Source organism: Colletotrichum costaricense (genome assembly GCF_030867565.1).
Source record: "Colletotrichum costaricense strain IMI 309622 chromosome Unknown Scaffold_19.1, whole genome shotgun sequence".
Taxonomy (NCBI): domain Eukaryota; kingdom Fungi; phylum Ascomycota; class Sordariomycetes; order Glomerellales; family Glomerellaceae; genus Colletotrichum; species Colletotrichum costaricense.
In genome coordinates this window covers 727,513-744,066 of record NW_026848248.1, presented here as the reverse complement: position 1 = coordinate 744,066, position 16,554 = coordinate 727,513, and the positions used below count along the sequence as shown (strand labels likewise).

The following is a 16,554-nucleotide window of genomic DNA, read 5'->3' as shown; positions in this document are numbered from 1 at the left end:
TGTCCTGAACCTAAACTTGGCCGGGCCATTATATCCAAGGAGAGGCTACTCGGCTTTCCAAAAACCGTCCGATTTCTATTCCACCGTCCAGAGGCAAGCTCTTTTTCTTACCTTGTCACCGGGAAATAGCCTAGCTTCATTGGCCCATCTTTGGAATTACTCGTTGAAATGCAAGACAGTGATTGTCTGCAACATCAGTTAGTTAGTCATTGCAACGAACTGCTACTACCCTACGACGCAAGCCAAATCTAGCCACCGTTGGCCGCCTAGAGTAATCCCGACGCAAGAACCGGCGGAAGACGGGTTGGCACGATATCAGCCCGCCGCATTACTTGCGTCCGATGTCAATCATCGGCCCTTTGATAGGCTCCCGCTTCCCTCAACGTCAGGAACAGAACCCGGTGGTGAATGCAACCCTTCCCGCAGATGGTCGTTCACATCTGCACCAACAATACCACCACCGTCGCTACCACCCATCCTTTTCTCCTAGCTAAGGAATCTAGCAATTCATCCAGTCGATCAATTCCTTTCTGTCCGAGTCTGGACCTCAGCCCAGCTTAAGCCTTGCCGTCTGAGCGGGATTAAACAAACCAACCTGCCAGCCTCCTAGGAATCTAGGAAATCGAGATGCGACACTTGATTCTTCAGCCCCGACGTCGCTCCGAATCTCGCACAAACGCCTCCATACCACCACCTCGCCACCTCACCACCTCACGTTTAGTTAGCCTTTTGCAATCGTGTGTCAACCATTCTTGGTCCGGTCGGGTTGCGCAAAGCAGGAATTGACTGTACTGCGTACTTCTCCCAAGTCGGGTATGGGTTGCACAAAGTCATTATGTAAAAATCCTTGCACTTGGCTTAAATTGTGCATAAAGCTGGTTTTTCCATCTGACCTTTGATCGAAACGTACTAGACATCACCTGGACTGCAGCCAGCGGCGGTAACCTAGTCTCCCCCAGCCTAGAGACCAGCTACCAACCCCAAGAGCACCAATCAACGATGGGCCTCATACCACCAGAACTTGGTCTAGGTGCGGGCAACAACTATAAGGTACCTAGGCACAACTAGGCGACTCCGATGTGTGCGTGTGTGTGCATGTGTATGTGTGCGTAAAAATCGCAAATGGTGGACCGAGCGAATACCGAGTGGCAATCTTCCACTTCAATTAGACGTCTACCTAATCACGGGTATTCTAGCCGGTTCTATCCAAGTTCTATCTACAACATATTCTCTACGATCAAAGATTGGACAAGTGTCACTTGAAAGGCCAACTAACCATGGATTCGTCTTCCATATCCTTTCCTTTTGCTTTCCTGAGAGTAGGTATCCCCCAAGAGACATGGGAATTTGACACCGGCTGGTAATCCGGAATTCTGTCCGCCGCGTGGGCTGATTGTCTCACTTCTAAGTCAAAAGAAGGCTTTTGAAGTTGCAGAAAAACAGTTCTGCATCACGCGAAATCTTCTGCCTCACGGGGTTTTTGTCCTTCTGCAAATCACCGAGGTGCTGCGGGTGTCTCGTCCGGAAACCGGATTGTACGACTTGGGAGCTCTGGTGGTGGCGGTGGCGTCTGCACCTGCTGTTGCTCATCAGCCACCTTTGTCTGAGAACCGTTAACGCGTTCTCCGTCTTCGGGGCCTGAACGTTTCTGCTGCTCCGGTTGATCGGTCCGCTTCGTCCAAGGAGGGGCCGCACCCGGCTCGTCCGCGCCCGCAGGCTGCGGAGGGATGACTGAGCCGCCGATTCTGTAGATGGGCCTATTGGCTCCTTCCACGTCGGATTGGGGTTGTGACTGTGACTGCACTCGCGACTCGGTATCGTAGCCCGAGCCTGTCGCTGCTTCGATACCTTGGGATCGTGAACGGCCAAAGGGATACAGTACTCTGCCACGAATGCGGAACGAAGGTCGAGTGGCCTCGGGACCCTCGCCGTCGCCTTCGCCGCTCATGAAAGATATGCCTCTAGAGAGCGAGCGTGGAGCGTAGTAGCCGAGCTTGCCGAGCGGGATGCTCAGCCCGTGTACCACCTATTTGAAACTTCATTTTAGTTCTCGACGATTTGGAAGTGCGTCACTTACTATACTACAGACTGCGAGGAACCAGACGACGACTCTGACTATCTCGGGTAGGTGAGCGACATCTGAACGAGGTTCATCGCCCTCGTTTAGCGTGTGCAGAAACTCGACTGTGACGTAGAGGTAAAAGATGGCCGACACTCCAATGGGGCCGAAGAAGCCCACGAAGATGGCTTGCTTCACCTCCTCGATCTGGGGTATGAAGCGGTGGATGGCGAAGACGAAGGGTAGGCGCCGCAAAATCAATACCAAGATGCCGAGTGGGATGAGACGGTAGATGGGAATCACGTTGTTGTGAAGGAACTCGTTCCACGGGATGACGGCACCGTACCACATGAAGATGGTGACGTTCAAGAGCATATCAATCGTTGGCTGGAAGGAGTCGTCTTCGGTTTCCAAGCGGAACCAATCGTCCCACGTAAAAGCGTTGCCGGCGATGAAGCACGCGAGCACGTCATCGCTGCCAATCATACCGCACGTTCCGACGATGAAGAGCGCCAGGGAGATTGCAAAGACCAGGAAGCTCTCCCTGTCAACATATTTGCGCTTCTCGGCCCATCTGAGCAGCGTCTTTGCGAGCCATCCCACAACGGCACCGTAGATGACGCTGAGGATGATGGTATAGCCCCAGGTTTCACCGAACCACAACCCCATCGCCAAGCCGGCGCCTCCAGAGACCTGCTTGCCGCCGTCACCAATGTACTTGATTAGGTACAAGGCGAAGAACAGAAAGGGGTATCCCAGCCCATCATTGGCGCCGGACTCGCTGATGATGAGATTCTGGAGCTCCGTGGGTATGTTGTGGTCTGCGAAGCGGCCCTTGACGATGACGTTGGACAGCACCGGATCCGTGGGCGTCACGCAGGCGCCGACGGCGAGGGCGTGCAAAAAGGGGATATGCGGCACCAGGGCCCAGACGAGGAGAGACGTTGCGAGCCACATGCAGGTCATGACGGGGCCGACCAGCAGGGCCATGGGCTTCCACTGCGTGCGGAGATACCTGCTGGGCAGCTGAACGCCGGCGAGGACGAGCTGGACGCCGAGGACGAGGCGTGAGAAGGCGAGGGTGACGCTCTCGACATCCTCTTCCGTGCCGGCATATTCCAGCGGTCTGATGAGGTTTGCTGCAGGAGGAGAGAAGGCCACGCCCGCGAGGAGGGATATCACTGGGGTTTTTGGGTTAGCCGCTTGACTGCAAGACGAATCGAGAAAGTGATGTCCTGCATGGCGATCTAGGCGCATCTACTGCGACCCTTGACACCATATTCACCATTGAGGGTCCATTGGGCTGCGAAACACGTGAACAGCGGTGGGACTTACGAGCTTCGGAGAGGTAGTAGTTCTCCTTGCATAAGTATGAGACCAGGCCGAACAGCGAGATCCAGCCACCTAACAAGCCTACGAGGATATTGAAGTTTGTGAGCGCGAGGGTAGGCATCTCGGGCGGCCTTTCTTGAATGTGAGATCTGCTTCCAAAAGTCGAGAATTACTCAAGCTTTCGCCAAGGTGTCTAGTCGGGCTTGCAAAGCTTGGAAGCCTCCACACTTCGTGCAAGTTTGCGTTGTAGGCCCCGCGATCTCGTAGGTGAGATGATCCAATGAATGCGCACGGAAATGCGACTAGGGCCCGGTTCGCCAAGTTTTTGAATCACGAAAAGTGGCGGGTTATCTCTCGGTAACACAAAACGACAGGTATGGCGATACAGAGAGCGCGCGCCTTACGGATAAGAAGGTTCTTCTGATTTCGGATCCGAAGGAGGCCGGAACCAATACCTAGGTTTTCGTGCGGTACGATCCGAGGTGCAGTTTATTCTAGCCAACAGCAGATAGAAGATTGTTATCGAATCGCGGGGTTCGAAGCGTCGTGGACGAGGAGAAGAGTTGCGGCGCTTGCGTGGCTGGCTGTCATTGGGAGGCCAGACAGGATCAACAACTTTCGTGGCGATGATGGTTGCTTCTTTGGATCTTCTCTCTGCTACCAAGAGATGGCGGTCTGCACGCCTTTGCGGTTCTGGGGGGGTCTTGAGCTTCTGTCTGCCCAATGGGTTCCGAATGCGGTGCGCAGATGCGGGCGGCCGAGTGAATACGTAGGCCGTGTGGGAAGTCTTGGGTGAGGAAGGTCGCGATGTAAGGGGAAGAGAGGTTGAAGTGAAAAAAGAAAGGTGGCGGCTCGGCGAGGATCCAATGCAAGTGCTATGGTTTTTAGATATCGGGGCGAACGCCGCCGAGCTGTAGCCCGGCCCTTGTTTTTTTATCATCACCGCTGGTTTGGCGAAGCGGGAAGGAGGGGTGTCCCTGGTCCCCTGCTAGGATACCTAGGGTATGTGTTTGACCCGATGAGGTATGGCTCTTGGAAAGTAAGTATTAGAGTGAGATGATGGACGCTCAGATTTGCGATGATGTGGGGTACGCAGAGTGCAGCTGTTTTGCACAGAATGGGGAGGAGAGGCACGTCCTATGCGCTGGACATTTCCTGCCTTCCTGAATAGTGACAAACTATCTTAAATATACAAGCTTAAACGGCGCTTTTTTGTGCTTCTGGTTAGCAAGACCGGATCTCGTGTGATGCCCAGAGACCAAGTTGACCCAAGTTATATCTTGCAAAATATCTCTTCGAGTCTCTTTCTAGTCGACGGGAAACGATGCCTTCCTGGCCCTACAAGACTGTTATTGAACAAGTGCAACAAGGTGACAAGTAAACTAATTAGATAGTTTCTCGGGACTTCAAGCCGGTGCCAAGAATCTAGATCCCTTCTGCGCCTTACCTTCCGTTCCCTTCCCCCCAGGCGCTCTCCCCTCTCTCGCCCTCTTGTCTCTAAACCCATATTCTCCAGCCTCAAGAACCTCGCCAGCAATCCACAAACGCCCACAGAAACGACAACGTGGGGGGCGTAGAGAGGGAGAGAGACACCACAGAGTAACGAAAAGAATACCCGAATCACATTAGCTCTAGGCAGAAAAACAGACACACGCGCGCGCGCACACATAGGTAGAGCCACGAGTTTAGTATGGTCTCATAAACCGCCACCATGCTTATGAGACAAAAAGTGTTTTTTCCAAGACCATCACATTCGCGCCGGCCTGCCGCGGAAGCAACGGGAGAGGGAGAGAAAAAAGGGTTCCCAAAGATAAAGATATTCTGCCCTTGGAGAAGGCAGAAAATCCTACGTAATGAGACAGAGATACTATTCGTAGGTAATCCAACGTCGGTGGCACGTTTGAGTGTCTAGGAGAGGGAGGGAACTTGGTCGAGAGGGGATGAAAATCAGCCGAGGATGGATATCTGCCGTATCTGGGACATAAAACTACTTAAAAAAAGCAGAAACGGAAAACAGAACAGTTGAATAAAACATCCGTTAGACACTTGCCCCTGTCATTCGACTTCCGCCACGAAACAAAACATTCGTTAATGGTCTTCTTGCATGCATAGTACGCCTCCAGGTCTGTACCGTAAACATCTTTTGGTGGACCACAACAATACCAGATATACGATCCGCCATTGAAACATAATTACAGGATCAAAGGCTGAGAAAAGTCTTAAGAAGATGGGGATATTGACACAAGCAGAATCGTCACCATGCAATCAACCGTAGCCGCATGCGCCCGAAACGCCCCTTTGACATGACCGTCACATCAAGTCAACGACCCTTCACAAGTATGGCAATATTCAACATCGCCCGCATCGCTGCTGCAGACCCGTAGTGCGAGGGGTCGGAGCTTTGTCCGGGTATCGTCGATTGGCGCGCAAGGTCGCCTTCTGTTGACCCCTCCGACTTACTGACACATCGTATCCTATGCTATCGCTACCAAGCCGGCACATCGTAACATGACTTACGCGTGCTTTGCAGGATCATAATCATCCTCATCCGACTCTAATTTCGAGCCTATCAGTGCTGCCTCACTTGAGCTTTCTTCTTGACTTCGTTGGCAAAGTCTTTCTTGCACCGGCCGTGGCGAGCTCATCCGCAGCCCTGTTGCCTACAGATGTTGGGTCTTCCTTTGTGGTGTGAGCCTTCACCCAGTCGATGCTCGTTATTGTCCCTGCAGCCTCTCGTCTGTTGAGATGATCGATTATTGCCTTGATCAAGTCCTGGTTTTTGACGGATCCTTTCCAAGTCTTCCAGCCGTTGGCCATCCACTTCTTGCAGTCGCGAGTGACGCAGTTCTTTGCGTATGCGCTATCCGTCCAGATTTGGACATCCTGCGTGACCGAGGTGTACTCGAGTGCTCGAAGGACGGCGGTAAGTTCTGCTCGCTGATTCGTTTGTGGTTCACCTTCGAGGGGTTCAGATATGTTCCTAAATGCGTCTGGGTCAGTCCGCTGCCTCTGGCCTGTTGAGGAAAAGATGTAGGAGAACTACATCACCTCGACTTTGTTTGAGAATGAACATGGCGGAGGAAGGCAAGATGTAGTTGAGGACCTGCTTACCTTGCATCGTTGGGTCCGAAGTAGACGCCTACGCCGCCCCTGGCAGAGGGAGTACCGTTGCCCGCCGTAGCTCCGTCGATATAGATTTGCGGCAAGTTCAGTACCTCCGGTTTCACGGAATCGTCTTCAGATTCCTTCTCCATCTCCTCCTCCACCCCATCATCGTTCTCCTTCTTCACCTTCGTGGCCTTCGTTGCGGCGCTGGTGGCTGGCTTCCTCGGCAGAACCTTGATACCCGCATTCAGGGCGCCGGCCTCAGCACCGGCAATCGTTTCCTCATTGCCCCATTCCCTAATGAACTCCAACGCGCCGGTGTATGTGTCGAATCTCTTATATTTAGGCCCTTTGGCATCCTTGATCGCTAGGGAAACCGTATCCCAGTCGTTGACGAAGATGCCCGTGAAATGACCACGCGCGACGGCATAGTATCTCGGAGGAGCGGGCTTTTCCCCGGCTGGCGCTGGTACGAACTTTCCTTCCACAAAAGCCTGAGCCTCTTCGCGTGTGAAGAAAGACTTGTCTAGAAAGCAGCCTCTGTCAGTCGCACCGGTCAAGAAGGCCTCCAAACTCCACAGTGGTATGGTCAGTTATCTTCACATACATATTGCTCCTTTTTGATGAGCAGTCTGCTTCTGGCATTCGAGCCAAGTCAAATATACACCTGGCCGGAGACCGACACGCACAGCGTAGTATCTCTGCAGGTCCTTGTCCGCCTTGCGCTTCCTCGATTTGTCCGCAGGCATGTCGACGCGCTCGTTCAGGAAGCTTGCGTGAAGCTGTAGGGTGTCACGGCAGCCGTTGCGGATGTCGCCCGGTCTGCCTCGCCAGGTCGTGGCGTTTCGTCGTCTTAAAAGTACCGATGAGAGAAGGCGACAGCTTACAGAAGCTCGGGGATGAAGTTCGTCCACAGCTTTTGTCCAAAGAGCTTGAAGTCGCGAGCGCATATGTCGTGGTCGTTACAAAGCTACCTGGTTGGTGTCGCGTAGTTCAAGAGAGTCAAAGGCGACTCATGCTGGTGGCTAGAAGGGTCTCGAAAGCTGCAGTTCCAGGGCCGTTTCCTCAGCGGTTGCCTTTGTTCGTGGGCGCATGCCGAAACATGTAACGGGAAAAGAGTGAAGATTGCGGCAAGGGCTGGTGACGAGGGGACCACTTCAATGGATGAGAGTATGGATCAGTTCTTCCAGTGCGGGCCTTTCTCACTAGGCGCGCCGATAAGATAAGGCGCATCTCTTCCCCGCAGGAAGCACGACCGCTGTAAAGCTTGCCGACCCTTAGCGCAGTCTGACTCTGTACCTAAGCACACACCGTGCTATTACCTACCTTATTCTGTATTTACTTGTATTACTTTTGTAGGGCAAGTGAGTGCAGGCTGCAGCCAATACCACTTGGATGCGGGTCTTATATCAGCTGGAACTCTTTCCCAGCGGTTGTTCTTATGTGACTCTGGGATTTTAGAGAGTGAAGGGGTATATCTTCCCTCAACCACTGCTCATCACAGCAACTATGGACGATGAAGACTTGATATAAGTTGCTTGGGCATTGCTAAAGTTGCCGTCTGCTACAAATGAGACAGCATGGGTATAATTCCTGACCAGCCTACCGTCACACGACTCTCGAATCTCCCTCATCCCGTCAGACATTCCACGGGAGCTGAAAGGACTATCTAAACCCTCTGCTAGCCCTTCCAACCAATTTCTCAACCAAATACAGTAGGTAAAATGTAAAGCGCAAAAGCCGCCTACCAGCTGCCTCAGAGCTTGGGGTACAGGGTGTATCGATACTAATGCATCGAGACTACCGTCAACTTCCACAATCGTTGGCATCCCGGCACACAAAGACTGTTCTGGCCTAGGCCGGTTTCCCGACCATAAGCACCAAGGTATCGTCGTAAAGTCCCATGGGGACTAAGCATGGACTCTGTGATCAACCGGCGGCAAAGGTCCCACGCAGTCGCTCGATTCCCACTCCCACGCCAACAAGCTCCAGTTCAGCTCACGTCTCCAGAAGAGGCCAAGACCCTCGCCTCCACCGCAGTTCTCCAGCTCGGGATGGCCATGTCCTCGATCTTCCGAGCACATGCCCCCAGTAAGTGGCATGCGTTGAGCGAAGACGACCTTGCCCATCCGCGAGTGAAGGATAGCCATCGAGCATTGGACGCAAGGCTCGTGAGTTAGGTACATCTCCATACCGTGGCACAGGTAGCCGTCCGCGTTGGGATGCTCGTCTTCATGGACCGTAAGCTCGTCTTCCAAGAGCGGAAGATCTTGAAAAGTGTCGTATTCAAGGATAGCCGGCACGTGGGAGCGGCCGGCTGCACGTCTCTCGTGTCGCACAAGCTTCTGCGCCACCATGCTGATAGCTCTGAGCACGCAGTGACCCATGGGGTTGCCGGTACCGCTTCTATTGGGCTCCTGGTGCCAACGAGCATCTCCGGCAACCGCTACGAGGTGGGATTTTCCCCCTTCGCGCTGGACGATGACGGCACCCATGGGTTCACCGATACCCGCCTTCTTTGCCTGGAAGGCGACACGATGGGCCAAGGTCATCCACAGAGATGTCTCATCCTTGATGGTTTCCGTTGATCGTCCCACCATGCTAGGGTGCGGTCCAAGAGGGTTGTTCTTTCTATACACCGTAGGCCAGAACTGCGAGGTCCACATAGCTGCCTGCACCTGAGAAGTAGGCGGTACCATGGGAATCGGAATCTTGGTGAGGAAGACGCTCTCATCCATTCCTTCGATGGCTCCCAGCTTTGCGACCAAGTCGTGCTTATCGAAGTCTTTCTCTTCACCAAGCATGATGTAGATCCAGGTGGATTTACCCGTGTGGACTTGGCGGCCTTCGGGGGAGTCGTTCATGAACTGTGTTTTGAGATGAGCCGGGATATCCGCTGGCTTCGCACATCTTCGCAAGTGAGGCAAGTTGTTAGCCACGCCTTCAGGGAGCATCGAGCGGATCAGACTAGAGTCAGGTTAGTATGTGATAGAAACGTGATGACTGCTACTCACTTGACGACATTGTTAGTAGACGTAGATGGAGCCCTCGTGATCAAAGCCTGAACAATGGTGTGGTCTTGTCGGATTTCCAAAGTCGTCTTCAGAGGAATAAGCACTCCTCGGCCAAGTTGTTGTGGAAGCAGGTGGTCGATGAGAGCATGGGGCTGGATGACATCAGGTCCAGTGTGCTCGATCTTTTCCTCAGATTGATCGTCAGGCCTATCAGAGGCCATAGCCGGCAGCGAGGCGCGTCCGACAGCGAGCATCTTGACTGGTGATCTCCCTTCCAAGATTTGGGCCGAAAAAGCAGGAACTGGTGTTTTAGTCGGTATAGATGGGGGTGCGTCACGCCAAAGCCGTGACTCACTTCAACAAGAAAGTTATCGTATCTCGACTTCGGCCTTCCGAGGCACAGGACGACCGACAGAGAGGGCTACGGAGATAGCTGCCGTGTACCGCTGTGGCGTGCTGTGAGCGAAGTGTGGATCAACAGACGACAGGACGACTGAAGTAGCTCCACGATGGTTTCCTGAGGAGTAATGTAGTGCCTTGGGTGAAGAGTCCAGTCAGAAGCCTGTCATCAAAGGTTTGCTGCTGGAATCTGATGCGGCTCGTTTGGCTTTGACGTTGTCAAACAGGGTCAAGATCGGACGTAGCGGAGAGTTTGCCGAGCAGTCAAGAAAACAGAATGATGACCAGAGAAGATTTCCAGTCAAGTCCTTGTGCGACCGACGGTTGATGTAGGTGGCACACCTAGTTCCTTCTTGAGAAAGAGAGATATGGCGTCGTGTCCTCGATCACCAGCTGTTCTACCCCCCTTCCTCCGTGCTGTGAGGGCTGGATAATTCTGTAAGGGAACGACAGGCCAGCGCAATTACCGCAGTTGGTAGGGACGAGATGAAGGAGGCTGCGAAGTTGCTTTTGGTCCAAAGTGAGGTGCACTCATGTAGTACCTTGAAGCAGAACCCAGTGGAAGGAAGTCACGAGAAGCAACTTGATGATGGGGCCCACACTGCCTCAGGAAGCTACTTTGGAAGGCAGAGCCAGGACGAATGAAATTGTGACCCAGGACGCTGACCTGGAAGGCGCGGAAAGGAAGGCACCCGACCTGCACCTTCAGCTGCTCTTCTGCTCTTGCCTCAGATCAGATCCTGTTCACTTCCAGCCCCGAGCTGCTTTGTTTATCTCCTTCCGTCCTTTGACTCTTTTGCAGCCTTGTAGACAAACTTGATTCTCGGTCACTTCTCTAGAAAGATTGTGTGCGGCGCACAAAGCCTTCCGTCGATTCAGGAGGCAAGTTGAGGTGCAACGATATTTGCCAAGATATCTGAAAATGCGCCAGATATTATTGAAACCGCTGATTGGCGGGTCCAAATATCTCGTTCGGAGAGTCTCAGCGTTGGTATCAGTCTCAGCCTCAGCTTTCCATCTATAGATGAATTCAAGACGGATGTAACCCAAAGACTTGAAGATCAATGTTCTGCCGGGTCCTGAAACAGCAGGGTCCAGATTTGGGACCAAACAAAGAAACGAGAACAGAGGAAAGAAGCCCTATCGGATTAGATGGCGTCGTTGTTTAATGGATAGTGTAGCTGGAGGCCAAGAGGATCCGGATCTGGAAGTGGTTTGAGCTGTGGTATCGAACGGAGGGGACCGAAGTGAAGCATCAGAAAATTTGGCGATCTATTTGACAGACTGGATCCCAGTAGGCCAGGCGTTGTCAGGCACAGAGAGCCCCTAGTCGAATCGGGTTGCAGAGGCAGAGCCGCTAGCGGGGTCTAGGGTCTTATCGATAAAGTGACAGGCTACTCACGCACCTCGGTGTAGCCAGTCCGGTCCTAGCAGTGACCACTTCGCCGACGGGACGTTTGGATTGTGCCTGCGACGTCTAAGGTATTTCCAGATTCGTGACATGGGGGTAAAGAGCGGGGCGACTGTAAGAATACCTAGCATTTGCATGGAGAATCTCTTTGGCAATCACCACCAGGGAGTTTCTCTCCCGTTCTTGTCCATAGTGTTTGGGCAACTTTCATACTTTCCCTTAGAGTTGTGCTTTCTCTGGAGAGATCAAGAGGCAAGAGAAGAGCGGGAAGGCGCGAAAGCCCAGGGAGATCACATCTGTAACCATGGGGAGGAGGGGATCGACTGAAGCAAAATACCCAGCGACTGGAGAAGGAGCTGGAGAAGACTGGAGAAGGCATGGAACGTGAGAGGCAAGAGGCGACTAGGGAGAAGCACTTCCACCACTGAAACTAACCGAATACCTCTTACAGACCCATCAGGATGAACAACGCGAAGCAAGACAAAACCTCACCTTACCTCACCTCACCAAAAACACTCACCGGTCGGGCCTCACCTCTCTTAAACGATGGTTCCTTAGAGGTAAGTCCACACATTCCATACCCCCGGTTGAGCTCTTTCAACAGAGATAAGCTTCTAATTCTGTAGTTTTGGTTGGTTCTTTTCGCAGTGCACTGTCTCATAACGCCTGAGCAAGCCAAGAGGGGTAGACAAGTCGACTTTTCGGCTCTCATCCTCCGTGCCAACATGCCTCAATCATGGATCATCTCATTGGTTATCAACATTTGGTCCGTGGCAGAACGAGTCTCACAAGCCAGACTGTGTTCTCTCTCAAAGGTGCCGCATCTGAATTAGAAATGCAATCGCCCAACGGTAACTCGACCCCATGTGTGAAGGGCCCATCGCCTATTTCCCAATCTCCGATGACGGCACGCCCTCGTGGCCGGCCCCCGCCGGCCGCGACTGCAAGTCATACCCATCGCTAAACGCTCTTGCAAGGTCGCAGTCGCAATGCGTGTCGGCCGTATCTCCTCTCCGCACTACGCTTCAAATGACGCTTTCGCCATCGCAGATCCAGCAAGCGTTCCTTGACATCTTGGCGAGAATGCATCTGCGACGGAGCAGTTGGTCCCTTGATTGTCGTTGAGGTGGCCATGACAGTGGGCTTCTAGAAAGCGAACGGCAAACCCTGCCGCGAACCCCTCACGATGCATGCGGGGTCAGCAGCAGAAGCGGAATAGACTACCAGAGACTAATAACGCCTAAACTTCGACACCTGGTGGAGACCACAGAGTGGCGGCGCGGCGGCAATAGCAGAAACGAGGAGTGCGAATGAGGGCCGCGCCGCCGGCGTCTGGAGCACCTGGAATTGCCAACCCTCCCCTACACACTAGAGATATGGGAGCTGAGAAGTCACAAATGTCTTTGCTGCAGCCCGCATCCTGCAGTGTAACAGGAGAACCTTCTGCAAAAGAGTCTTGGAGTGGGGGTACCACGCCAAATTCCTCCTTCGTCATCCATGCCCAGTCCCTGTTTCTGGCGTGAAGCATAAAAGCAACCTCCGAACTGGACTGTTGAAGATGATTGGCCGCTGCGGTTGAGTTACCAGTGGTCATTGGCATGGCGGGATGACTGGGCGTTGGGTGGAAGCCTCACTCGCCCCGAGAACGATGACATGGCGCCCTCAGACTTTGGCGGGACATACGGATCACTATCCCGCCATTCTGCAGGTTGTTTTGTGTATGTACAAAATCGGGCTTACCATGGGCTTTTCCGTTTCACAGGGGCAAGATCTCAATGTGCTCGAAGGGCATATGGGTGACATCACCGCCCAGACCTGAGTGAAAATGAGCATCATGAGCCATCTTTCTTTGTAGAAATGTCTAGGAAGATCGGGCTGGCTGGTGTTTGGCAGTGACAGAATGCTTGCTGTCAAGACTCAAATGCAGCCCTGGCATCCCCACAACATATCGAACAACTGGTAGGGGTTCCGTGAGGGGTTCACAGGTTCGCCAGGAGCGCAGCGGATCCTTGGTGGGAGCGGATCTCCGGGGGCGTGGAGGTTCCTTTTCCAGCCTCCGGACTTCGGGGTGATTCCGACAGAAGGTCAGCCCAAGCGCTAGGTGAGTTGTTGCAACGCCAACAGAATATGTAATGACCATCACCGGCACGCGACCCTGGAGATGGTGTGTGTCAAATCATGCTGTGCACCCTTCTCGGAGACGCCTTGTTGAGCGCCGCCGGAGACTTGTTGCAGCACATCGGAGGGATACCTGTTGCTACACCCACTATTGGATAGTACCTACTCATTCAGCAAGAAATAATCGAGAGAGGTAACCTCGAAAAGGGGCTATCAAAGCTAGGTACGTGGTCACCTAGAAATGGAACAAGGCGATCAACCGCAAGGATAAGCTTTGGGCAAGTGTCGAAGGCGTGTTGGCGAGGGCTGATGTGAGTGGTCTATTCCAGTTGGCTTGGCTGAGAGCTGGAATGCTTGAGAAAGATGGGATGGTTGTAGAATAGCTCTGGTGCCGGCACAAGTTGATTCAGGAGGGGACTTGGCGGCCGATTACTATGGACATCTGAGTCGTGAAACATTTGGGTGGGAAGGGAAGTGGAAAGGGCAGAACGGATCGACGGGGTATCTCCGACAAGCCCGGTGAGCGAAGCGCAGCAAAGCAAAGCCAGGCCAGGCCAGGCAGGCCACACCTCGTACAGCACCCAAGCGCTGAGCGAGCGGAACGGTGAGAAGCAGGAAAGAACTGACGTGGGACTTGGCTGTCCGAGTTACATTGTCCGTATTACGGGCACTTTTTCTTCTCCTCGACTTTCCATGTCTGCAGGAATAACATCACCCACGGAGTTAAGGTCAGGTATGCTCACGGGCAACACGGTACACGCACACAGACCGGGCGGACCAGACGAGCATGGAGGATGGAGCACGGCGACACGGAGGGCAGGACCCAGACATACGGGGAGACGCAAAGGATGGGGCCGGCCGTCATGACGGTGTTTGGGGATTTAATTTTGGACGACGGGACGGAGGGTTTGTGTTTGTTGAGGTTCTTTTTTTTTGCTGTACTGTAACGGGCTGTGCTGGTGCACGGAAACGTATGTGGCTCTCTCTCAACCCGCTGTGCTGGACAATTCCCAATCCATGGTCCATGGCCAGACGGCGATTGTCAGGACTCCTGTCCAGGTCCAGGCCCAGGTTGAGCTTGAGCCTAAGCCTGAGCTTGAACTTGTACGAATAGTAGCTTTGGATAGGCATGAATGGCTTTAAACTTGGCGGACGGAAGATTGACGTGGGACATGGACATGGGACAAGACCGAGGGCGTGGGCGGATGGGCTTCTGGCATTGGACCAAGACACCAATAGGTAGCGTACCCGGGGAGCGAGCTCCCGAGTCCAGAGTAAGGTGAGGTAAAACAGACCGTGGACACGTACGTCCAGCAATAGAAAGGCAGAAATAATGAGCTCTGTTTGTTGGCGTTGCAATTTTGACAACGTAAGCTCTGGCAGACGACCTTGCACCTAGAAACTCGAACCGTTTACCTCAGGCCAGAAATAGGTATAGGGGGTTCTGGAAATGATGCCCAGCCTTTTTTCTTCCTCAGGTTTCTCTGTTAACACCCAGGTCTCGAGTCGCCCGGGGCCTTTGAGCTCGGCCGTATTGTATTTTCCCCATCAGAAAACCAACAGCAGAAATCATGCGTTGGATGGATAAGTATCCGTAAAGGGACCGACATATTGCCCAGGACAATTTGGGTGACTAAGAATCCTCGATGGAGACGTAGAAGGATAGAAGGGAAAAAAACACGTGAAATGACCTCAGGAAAGGTGGGAAATGGAATGCTGTCAATCTCGTTCGTGAGCCCTGCCAAACGGACGGGAAGGTACGATGGCCTAGGATAGGGCGCGCGCGGCTGCCTTGAACCGTCATGTCACCTCACCTTTGGAAAGAGTGAGTCCACTTTGGAAATCAGTTCTTTCCCGTTCGCTTCTCAAGTTCTCAACCACTCTTGCTCTTTCGCACGTCCCGTTCGCTCGGGCACAGACGCAGGGCCATACGGCACGTCCACGTCGCCCGGTTTGGGCCTCCCCCCCGTTTTCCGTCTCGTTGCGTGTACCGAACCGTTGGGCTGGCAGACAGGTATCGAGATCGAGAGACAGAGGCAGAACACAACGTACCAGACATGGAAGAAAGAGAGGGCACGTCAAGCGCTTAGACTGCTCCGTTTGAAAGATGCGACCCGCCGCCGGGTGCGAATGGATGGCTGGAAGGTATGGATACGCGCCGCCGCCCTCTCTCTTTCCCCAAACCCCGAAATCAAATCTCCAACTCCCCTTGTAGAATGGAAGGACGATTTAAAAAAAAAAAAAAATACATACCCTCCCCCAAATATTAGAGAGAAGAAGAAAAAAAAGCACCATCCCGCGCCGCCACGGGTCTAGCATCCCAGGGCTCCGGTGCCAGGAGAGGCTCGACAGGGTCGCAGACGGGGGTACCTTGCCAAAACGAAATGCACCCTGGATCGCTGGAAAGGGCACATCGGCGACCGGTCACCGAGCATGCAGCACCGACCCAATTAGAGGCTCCACCGAAGGGAACCGCTCCAGAAGCAGAACACAGCTGCAGGGCAAGCCCCGAATTTCGAACGTGGTGGTACTGCTGGCTGGTGTGTATTGGAGTCATTGGGGGCAGCGGATTGCGACAGGAGAGAAATGGGACAATTGCGAGTGGTTCCTGCACACAACGGTTCTATTGCGGTGGTTCTGTCAATCTTCGAGTACCTGCGTATCTGTAAGGTAAGGTAAGGTAGATACGGACTCCAAGGTAAGGTGCGACTAGACACCTAGTCTGTACCTGCCCAGCATTGGTTTCCCGTTTACAGATTGCAGAGTACAAACACAGCCAAGAATGTACTATTGTATCGCGCCAAGAAGATTCTTTCTAACCTTGGATATCGAGTCTCTTCTCACACGCCTCACGCCTCACTCTCTCCAAACAGAAGAAGGTACTCCATCTTCAGACACACCTTGTCTTCAACAAGGCCAGCCATGCAGAGGAGGAGTATCCGTACCTTACTCCGTACCATACCTTAGTAGAATATGCAATGGAAAAAGGCAGGGCAGGGCAGGGCTCTCTGCAAAATAAGGCAGTGAGGAGCCTGAGGAGTCCTCGGACGGGCCTTCTCCTTGCTCACCCTCACCCTGTCCCGTCCCTCGTCCCCGTTCATCGAACCCTCGCACTC

The 16,554-nt window shown here is 53.3% G+C and overlaps 4 protein-coding genes across 4 annotated transcripts; all 4 read right to left on the bottom strand.

Moving 5' to 3' along the window:
- Positions 1-1,495: 1,495 nt before the first annotated feature.
- Positions 1,496-3,512, bottom strand: CCOS01_14086 (sodium/hydrogen exchanger family protein; the record flags this gene model as incomplete). Its single annotated transcript, XM_060462230.1, has 3 exons — positions 1,496-2,026; positions 2,090-3,240; positions 3,395-3,512. The coding sequence occupies 3 exons, from the start codon at positions 3,510-3,512 to the stop codon at positions 1,496-1,498; spliced, it is 1,800 nt and encodes a 599-aa protein (XP_060307326.1).
- A 2,459-nt stretch (positions 3,513-5,971) lies between these two features.
- CCOS01_14085 (uncharacterized protein) lies at positions 5,972-7,446 on the bottom strand (the record flags this gene model as incomplete). Its single annotated transcript, XM_060462229.1, has 3 exons — positions 5,972-6,371; positions 6,503-7,022; positions 7,104-7,446. The coding sequence occupies 3 exons, from the start codon at positions 7,444-7,446 to the stop codon at positions 5,972-5,974; spliced, it is 1,263 nt and encodes a 420-aa protein (XP_060307325.1).
- Positions 7,447-8,406: 960 nt separating this feature from the next.
- Positions 8,407-9,764, bottom strand: CCOS01_14084 (cytidine and deoxycytidylate deaminase zinc-binding region; the record flags this gene model as incomplete). The annotated part of the gene is made up of 2 exons (XM_060462228.1): positions 8,407-9,463; positions 9,511-9,764. The coding sequence occupies 2 exons, from the start codon at positions 9,762-9,764 to the stop codon at positions 8,407-8,409; spliced, it is 1,311 nt and encodes a 436-aa protein (XP_060307324.1).
- A 2,796-nt stretch (positions 9,765-12,560) lies between these two features.
- On the bottom strand, positions 12,561-13,156 carry CCOS01_14083 (uncharacterized protein; the record flags this gene model as incomplete). Its single annotated transcript, XM_060462227.1, has 2 exons — positions 12,561-12,930; positions 13,047-13,156. 2 exons carry the CDS (start codon positions 13,154-13,156, stop codon positions 12,561-12,563), a joined length of 480 nt encoding a protein of 159 aa, XP_060307323.1.
- Positions 13,157-16,554: the final 3,398 nt, after the last annotated feature.